At 45.6% G+C, this 9,507-nt stretch overlaps 1 protein-coding gene across 1 annotated transcript; it reads left to right on the top strand.

The window, feature by feature from the left end:
- LOC136468951 (uncharacterized mitochondrial protein AtMg00860-like) lies at positions 1 to 528 on the top strand. Its single transcript, XM_066467338.1, has one exon. The coding sequence runs from the start codon at positions 1 to 3 to the stop codon at positions 526 to 528; it is 528 nt and encodes a 175-aa protein (XP_066323435.1).
- The last annotated feature ends 8,979 nt before the right edge of the window (positions 529 to 9,507 follow it).

The following is a 9,507-nucleotide window of genomic DNA, read 5'->3' as shown; positions in this document are numbered from 1 at the left end:
ATGAACGAAGTGCTTCGCCCCTTCCTCCATAGGTTCGTGTTGGTGTTCTTCGACGACATCCTCATTTTTAGCTCTTCGTGGGCAGAGCACTTGCAGCACATCCACATCGTCCTCGACGCATTATGGGGGCACAGGCTCCACCTCAAGCGCTCCAAATGCTCATTTGGGGCCTCCTCGGTGGCCTACCTTGGCCATGTGATTTCAGCAGGCGGTGTCGCCATGGACGCCAACAAGGTGGCCGCTGTGGCATCGTGGCCGACCCCACGGTCCGCTCGTGGCCTGTGCGGCTTCCTAGGCCTTGCTGGCTACTATCGGAAGTACATCCGCGACTTCAGTGTCATCGCAGCCCCGCTGACACACCTCCTTCGCAAGGATGCGTTCGCTTGGTCCGATGAGGCGGACATGGCGTTCCAGGCGCTCAAGCGGGCTCTGTCTACATGCCCCATACTCCAGATGCCTGACTTCACAAAGCAGTTCACGGTGGACTGTGATGCGTCCAGCGCTGGGTTCGGCGTGGTTCTCCACTAGGATGCCGGACCGCTCGCCTTCTTCAGCCAGTCGTTCGCTACACGTCATCTCAAGCTCACGGCTTATGAACGTGAGCTGATCAGGCTCGTCTAGGCCGTACGCCACTGGTGGCCATACCTGTGGGGGCGTCACTTTTTGGTCCGCACGGATCATTACAGCCTCAAGTTCTTGCTGGACCAACGCCTCTCCACCGTGCCGCAGCACCAATGGATCAGTAAGCTATTTGGGTTCGACTTCGCCATGGAATATTTCCCCGGATGGCTTAACACTGTGGCGGATGCTCTGTTCCACCACGACGTCGAGGACAACGCTGCTCCAGGGGCGGCTGTGCACTTGCTGTTCACGTCGACATTCCCCTTCCTCGACAACATCCCCATGGCTACAGCAGTAGCCGGGGACGCTCAGCTCCTCCTTCAGCGCCTCCAGGAAGGCGCGCTGGCCGTACCCTAGCGCGTCGATGATGGTCTCCTGCTCCATGGTGCTCGCATATTCGTGCCAGCTTATGATGACCTGCGCCACCAGGTGTTCCTCCTGGCTCACTCATCGGGCCACGAGGGAGTCTAGAAGACGCTCCATCGCCTGCTCGGACTTCTACATCCCGGGCAACCGCGCTCTTGTTAAAGACTTCGTGCGGGCGTGCGTCGTGTGTCAGCGGAACAAGACAGAGTCCCTGCAGCCCGTCAGATTACTGTAGCCCCTCGATGTTCCGTCCCAAGTTTGGGCGAACATCTCGATGGATTTTATTGAGGGCCTGCCCAAGGTCGGTGGCAAATTCGTCATTCTCACGGTGGTCGATAGATTCTCCAAGTACGTGCACTTCATCGCCCTTGGCCATCCCTACTCCGCCGCCTCGGTTGCACGTGCATTCTTCGACAGCATTGTTCATTTGCATGGGTTCCCTTCTTCCATCGTCAACGACAGGGACCCGGTTTTCACTGGTCATGTGTGGCGTGACCTCTTAAAGATGGCTGGTGTCACGCTCCGCATGAGCACGACCTTCCACCCGCAGACAGACGGTCAGTCTGAGGTGGTCAACAAGGTCATCGCAATGTATCTTCGGTGTGTCAGCCGGCCACCCCTGGCCATCTTGTCCTACACGGCCGGGTCGGTCAGAACGGACACGGTGGATGGCCTTCTTCGAGATCACGATGAGGTGCCCATGGAGATTCGGGAAAGGCTTCTCCAAGCACATCAGCTGTCCAAGAAATACTACAACGCATCCCACCGCAACCGGGAGTTTGCCGTCGGAATTGGGTATGGTTGCGCCTGCTCCACCGCACTGCCCAGTCCCTCGAGCCCTGCGCCAAAGGGAAGCTTGGCCCTCTGTACGCCGGTCCGTTCCAAGTGCTGGAGCGCATCGGCCAGGTGGCGTACCGCCTCCAGCTTCCGGAGGGCGCCCGTCTGCATGATGTCTTCCATGTGGGGCTGCTGAAGCCCCACAAAGGTGACCCCCCAGCGGTGCCTGCTCCTCTGCCGCCGACATCGGATGGGCGGCTGCTGCCAGCTCTGGAGCGCGCCCTTCGTGCACAACTTCGGCGAGATATATGGCACGTGCTTGTCAAATGGCGTGGCCTGCCAGCGGAGGACGCGACATGGGAGCCACTCCAGTATCTTCGCGGCGTCTACCCCGACTTCCAGCTCGAGGACGAGCTGTTTGCACAGGCGGGGAGAGATGTTATGACCGACATCCCATATGCCAGGCGCATGCCCAATAGTGGCTAGGGGGCCGGCTCTGTTATGGGGCTTAGAGGCCCAATTTATTACTTATTTGGTATTTTCTTAGAGATAAATATAGTTCCGTAATTATAACATCTATAGAGAAGGATAAATACTTGTAATCTGGGATGATTGAAAAATAAGCAGCGGCAACCTAATTTGTTGCCGGCTTCCCTGGGGAGCCCTAGCCGCACCCCTGTCTTTCCTGCGCCGTGATCACGGCGCCCGTTCGTCGTCCTCGCTTCCCTAAGCTTCATCCACCGATCTCTCACCCCTACACCCTACGCAACAAGCCTAGTAAGATCCGTAATCCTATCACAAGTTTACAGATCCAAATGCACATACCTATTTTGGACATGTTGCAGGAGCACTGCCCAATTAGCAAGAGCTGAAGTTTTTTCTACGTACTAAAACCTGCAAATAATTTTTTAGATTAATTTGTAGTTCCTCTCCCGTGCATTATTGTGTAAGATAATAGAGGTGTGTTGCGGCAAATTCAGAAAAGTCCATCTCCTTTACCTTACTGTTGCATGATATCAATATATGGCTTTATTGCTTCTATTTGCTTTGTTCATTATCTAGTACTTACTGCTATAGAGTACTATTTTCTGCTTACCACAGGGATTACTTTAGTGTGGCCAATAATCAATATTGTTGTACTAGGGAACTAATTTATTCTGACTAGGCAATTTTCCTCGTGTTGCTGAACTATTTACTTGCTGAAGCCAGCTTGCTGTAAATCCTAGTGAGATTAATTTTCAATATCCTTTAAAATTCAGAAAACAAAATTTGTTCGTGCTCTTTAGTCCCAAAATCTAATTTTTGTTTTCCTAAATATTAAAACTGGGAAGTATTCAGATTAATTTCTACTTCTTCTCTCGAGCATTGTTGTGTAGGACTTGAAATTTTTAGTTCTTCTATAAATATTATAGAATAATATTGATAATATTTTTACAGTGCCCCTTCTCTTAGACAATGGCTTAATTGCTTTACCATCATAGTGGTTATATTGTTTGGCTGTCCGAAATATAGCAGTCTAGCAGATGGTCCTAATAGAAAATTCTTTTGTGTGCTCAAGTTAAAAAAGGCGGATCATCCTAGTATATATGTTTTATTCTTATTTACATGCTAAAAAACATTGAATTATGGTCATAAGGAAGTACTTAGAACAAGATAATGGAAATATGGCTGGTTACTTGAACATTATTCAACATTATAAGCTACCTAATATATTTTCCCCATGCTAAGAGATGAAAAGAATCCACTTGAGTCCACTTTATGTTCACTCTTGTTCACTTTTGGTGAATAGGCACAACATAAATTGAATTGAATTAGTTTTAGATGCCTTGTTATTGTTTTTCCTAATTATAGTATAGCAAATTATTGGAATATTTTTTTTCTGTCATTGCAGGTTAATGTTTTGTGGCAACCCTAGTCACCTTGTTCCAAAGCTAAAGTATGACAGATACATGGTCATGGAGTTGGAGAGCATACATGGCTGTTTTTTTAGTCTCTGTTAATTCATATGCTATATGTAATGGATGGTTCGTGCTATTGTGGATATGCCTCAAGACACACACTGGAGACGCGATTTCCAATCACCTCATTCTTTTGTAAAAGCATTTTTAAATGTCCAAAAATATTATTCTCAAGCATACTGAGCTACCTAGCTTCTTTTGGGTTCGGCTCAATTACAATTAAATATGGATCATGAGACAATTTTTCCCTGATTCTTATTTGATTTATCTATATTCTTTGTCTGCCATATCTGTTGATTGTTGCCAAGTTAGATTGGTTGATTGGTGGATTAAAACAGCATGTTGTTGAACAATATATCATTTGAATTCAAGGCAGAGTTGCTGTTAGACAATGGTAAGTGTTGGATATGGGATTGTGACCGAAAAAAGATAAGATGGCTTATTCTTTTCGCATAGCCCAAAATAAGCATAATTATCGACCAAGAAGATGAAATTTTAGATCACACTATATAATTGTAGGTTCGAGAAAGTTGGTTCGTCCAACAACATCCAAATAATTCTACTATTCTCCCGTTCAATTTTACAAAGTTTTCTGTTTTTGATTTGTCTTTCCCATAGTACTTGATTATCTCACGATCTTGCTCCGTCCACAATTTCTTGAACTCAGCCCGACAATTTGAAAATGGGCTCCAACATCTAAATGGCCTTTTTAAATTGGCTACATCTTTCTGCTCTAGTGTCATATGAGGACCATGATGTGATTGCCCATTAGCTAGGATGATATATATAGTGCGACGTCCTTGCTGCTCAGGGTCGAGTTGGAAGGTCTACATGTACGTCTTTCTTGGTAACACTTTAATTGTAATATTATTTTGTGTTACTGTAGGGATATATTTGTCACATATTTTATATGTGCGAACACAAGATTGATATGTGCCCCTGTGGTTTAGATTTGTGATGAGTGATTGACAACGTGATTCGTGTCTTGGGTTGAGTCGGTAAACTAACCATGGCGTGAGTTAGGTTGTGCAACATGTCTCTTGGCTTGTGGTGCGCAGGTGTGGAGCTCGGAGGCGGTGGTCGACGGCGAGGTGAAGGTAAAGTAGAAACGTACCATGCCGATGGACTGAAAGCGGTGAAGGACGGACGTGAGGCTTGGACTGAGGGACCAGGAGGTCGGGTGACCAGTCGCAGTGGCCGACACTTGGGGACATCGACCAAGTCAAGGGGAGGACGATGGCGTTGTGGCACTTGGCGGAGGCCGAACACGCATCTACATGGGAGACGTAGATGGCATCGGTCAAGTCAAGAAGGAAGGCGAAGGCGTCAAGCTTGGCGGAGGTTGTACACACGTCGACATCATAGGGGTTTGGTGGTTTCGACTTCAAAACCAATGGAGGACGGTTTGCTGGTTTGAGCCTCAAAATCACCGGGTGGACGGTTTCGCGGGTTTGTCCTCAAAACCCGGACGAAGGTTCCGAGGATGAACGGGGCGGCACGTAGCGGAATCACAGAGGTTGCATCAAGGTGAAGCAAATCTGTGCAGGAAGCGTGGCCGTCCGATCGACAGAAAAATAGTTGGACCATTACGCCCTCGCGTCAAATGGTTCGGCTCAAAATAGCTAGAAATATTCTGGGAATTGTGTAATAGCCCATAAATAAGAGATGACTGCCCAAACCATCTCACATCTCTCCCACTCTCATTTTCCCTTTTCTTCCAAGGTTTTCTCCCTACCCTAGTGTTGTTGATTGAGGTCCAAATCTGAATATTTTGTGGGGTATTCTCTGAGACTTGGAATGGGAAAGGAGGCCCGAATACTCGTCGTGCCCTCTAGGATTCGTCACTTTTATCTGTGATTTTCGTGATCAGTGTACTGCAGTTTTTCTCATTTTTGTTCTTGGCTTCGATCTCGATTTCCCGGAGTTTGGGACTTTTTCAGGTAATGATTTTTGGAGAATCAGTTCGTAGCTAGGTGAATTTGAGCTGTGCAAAGTTTGAGTCCATTTCCTTTTGTTTCGGTGGAGATCCAGTCGTTTCTGGTTGAAGGTAGCCTGCTGTTCGTGCTCTCTGCTCATCGCCCTTTTTCTGGTGCTTGCTGTTCGTTGTCTCTGTGCGTGCATCATTGTTGGGACCCGTGGCTTCCGGTGCAGCGCAGAGCAGCAGCCCCTGCAACCGCATCCAGCACGGCACTGAGTCCTCCGTTGAATCTCCGATAGTAACCGAGGTTTAAAATAGCGGGCTATTGTAAATAGCGAAGCTACGACAGATAGCGGTTTTTAAGAAAACAAAAAAAATCAAGTAATTATTTCATAAAAACACAAGAATCATGAAAATTACTGAACACAAATATGTTTTCAAGGCTTTAGGAGTCTAGGGAATATTATTTAATATGGCATTATAGCACAATTTATGAGACTCAAGTGTTCAATTTTCTAAAAGATCAACTTAACAGCAAAAGATAAATATATAATAAGTAGATTATCACTCTAAAAGCTAAAGTTGAAATAGCAGCGCTATTTTAAAGTCACAGCTAATCAATTTAGCGACGTTAAAGCATAATATAGTGGTTATAAATGACGTAGCGGAAAAATAGAAATAGCGTAGCGGGAGCTCTCTCCAGAGGCTATAGCGGCGCTATAGCGTTGCTATAGCCCGCTATTTAAATCCATGGTAGTAACGTGTGGTTCAGTTCTGTTGCTACCTCAACAACACAACTTCTTCTCGGTCGTGTTGAAAAATCGTGCCTCTTGCAGTTTTGTCAAGCGCTAGCAACTCATTTTTCCTTTATTTTTTCTCCTTAATTAACTTGCTCTATGTTCAGGATGAATGGGTCGTGTGCAAGGTGCACCACAAAGGGGGCGAAGAGGCCAGCAGCAAGAAGGCCGCCGCCGGCGAGGAGCACTACTCCTCCGCCGCCGGAACGCCCAACGTCAGCTCCGTCGAGGCCGGTGAAGGCAGCGACGAGTTCCTCGTTGACTCCTTGCTGGATTACTCCAGCTACTTCAACTCCGCCGCGCCGCCGTACAACGCGGACTGCAGCTATCCTGTTCACAATGAGGGTCCGGAGCCGGCGAGAGATTGGGACCTCAATAAAAGTCCTCGGCTAGAGCTAGATCTCAATAAAAGCCCTCGGCTAGAGCTGGATCTCAATAAAAGTCCTCGGCTAGAGCTGGGTCTCAATAAAAGCCCTCCGCGAGGGCTAGATGAAGCCGGAGACGACGGAGCTGAATAAAAAATAAGGGATGTGTATGAATTTGCTTTCTAATACAGCGCAACGTTGGTAGCTTCATTTCTTGTGCAGAAAGAAGCGAGGCCGCTGCCTCCCTAGGCTGTGGGAAGGAAGAGTGGGTCAGAGGGCTTTTCACTTTTGTTAAGATGTCTAGTCGGGTCAAGGAGATTCATATAAGTGATTGACTTGTTTACTTGGGAGAAATAGCTAGGGCGGCGCAAATCCTACCTGTATCGGTACTCATTTAAAGTATGCGATACACAATCCTTTTAGTCGCGGGTGTAAGGCAAGAAATCAATTTCTGTATGGGGCACTCCCCGCTTTTCTTTTTAGATTGACTAAAGAATTTCCAAAATTGTTTAAGATTGAAAGGCTTGAACTACCCTAGCCCACAACCCGGAAGAAATAAGACCTATGGCAATCTAACAGGGTTGGTCTCACATGAGATTGACCGGAAGGAACACTACTCCTTTTCCCGATTATAAGATTTTGACCCGAGTTTTAGTTGATTGTTCAGCATAAGCGGCACCTAACCACACTCAACCACGATTGGAACTGGGCAAGGTAGGGCCCAACTTGACTTTCGAGCCCTGAACTTTATGCATTGAGTCTTCTTGTAGTAAAAGACTTGCCCAAGGTACTTTTACTTACATTGAACTTAACACAGGGTCTTCTAACTGATATTTGGTAGAGAAGGAATGAGCCGGAACTATACCACTTCTTTTATCAGAAGATTATTTAACACCGATAAAGGCTTGTATATTTTAGTTCGGGAACTCGCTCGTGCTTGGCGGTGATTTTGGAACAGCGGCCAAATATTTCGAGAGAAATTTTACGGCTTCCATTCACCCCCTCTGGTCGCCGTTTTCGGTCCTTCAATATGTTCCATTAATGTGTTACAGCATAGTACCACATTTGTAACATTTTTCTTGTAACATTAATTTTGTGTTACTATAATTGTTTTTAGTAACATATTTTTGTAAAACAAGTTTTTTGTGTTACAACCCACCCTGCAACACATAGTTTTATGTTACTATAAAATTTCTTGGGAACACATCGGTGAATGTGTTACAATATCCTTGTTACGTAGCAGTGCTATACAGGCCAGTACGTCGTGATTTATGTTTTGAATTTAATAATCTTAAATTTGTCTAATTTCTCAACATAATAGTGGTTACCAAAATACTTTACTACTTATTAGAAGATAAAACAAGTCATGCTTAGAAGTTGCTATTTGTACCACTGACCACATCAAGATCGCATGAACTTGTATTATTCACTAGCCACATGGGTGCCTGATCTGCAAGAAGCACGCGCACAGATCCTTCCGTGGAACTTGTTCACGCGCGTGCGCGTTGTCTGCATCTTGATACCATCACGATCACGATACGGTGCGGTGCCTGATTTGCCCTGCCATCGTCGTCGTCGACAGGGATCGGACTGTTGATCTCACCTGGCTTGTCGACGCCGTTGATGCCTTTCCGATCAGAATTTTCGTCGGGACGCCGTTCATTTGGCCACGGGCAGCAGACTTTGCAGTCTACTCCCTCCGTCCTAAAATGAATGCGGTTCTCGTTTTACGAGAAGTCAAACAGTTTGAACTTTGACTAAATTTATACGAAAGATACTAACATTCGTGATATAGAATAAGTATCATTAGATTAGTTATAGAAAATATTTTCATAATAAAATTACTTAGAGACATAAATACTAATACTATTTACTATAAAGTTGGTCAAAGATGAGTTTGCTTGATCGGCACGGTTCCCACGGTTACATTCTTCTGTGGAGTGAGGCAGTACTCTACTACGGCTACAGAGTACTCCCTCTGTCCAAAAAAAAAACATGAAGTTTTGAGCTACGTGCCAAAAAAGCAGTTCACGCATCACTAAGTTTATAGTGAATAGTATTTATATTTAGGACTCCAAATCAATTTATTATGAAAATATATTTCGTAATTAAATTAATAATATTTATTTAATACCATAAATATTGATTATTTTTTTATCTATAATTGGTTAAAGTTAAAATATAGAACGTGACAGCGTGCTATAATGGCATGTTTTCCGGACGGAGGGATTAGGTCGCAGGCGTCTCTCTTTCTCAATAGTACTCGTTGGTGGAGACTGAACTGTATCCGATACGACAGGCAGACAGTGAGCGGTCAGGACCGAGGAAAAAGCGCAGACGACGATCGCCGTGGGAAATTGGACCCAGCAGCAGAGTTAATTGACTGTCTGCTAGTACTTCGCTTGTTGTGTGGGCAAGCCGAGATTTAGGCCTCTTTAGTTCGCGAAAAGTTTTCCCAAAAAGTGTTACAGAACTATCACATCGAATCTTACGATACGTGTATGGAGCATTAAATGTAGACAAAAAAAACTAATTACACAGTTTGGTTGGAAATTGCGAGACGAACGTTTTGAGCCTAATTAGTCCATGATTGAACACTAATTGTCAAATAAAAACGAAAGTGCTACAGTAGCCAAATTTCCAATTTTCCCCCAACTAAACACGGGCTCAGGAATCCTTGCCAGTTTTCCATCGTCGCCGTGCAT

This window comes from Miscanthus floridulus, chromosome 8 (assembly GCF_019320115.1).
Source record: "Miscanthus floridulus cultivar M001 chromosome 8, ASM1932011v1, whole genome shotgun sequence".
NCBI lineage: Eukaryota > Viridiplantae > Streptophyta > Magnoliopsida > Poales > Poaceae > Miscanthus > Miscanthus floridulus.
The sequence above is the reverse complement of the archived record's forward strand: the minus strand, read 5'-3'. Positions and strand labels throughout refer to the sequence as shown.

Excerpts from the sequence above, each read along its gene's own strand:
- LOC136468951 (XM_066467338.1), top strand. The coding sequence starts at position 1 with ATGAACGAAGTGCTTCGCCCCTTCCTCCATAGGTTCGTGTTGGTGTTC.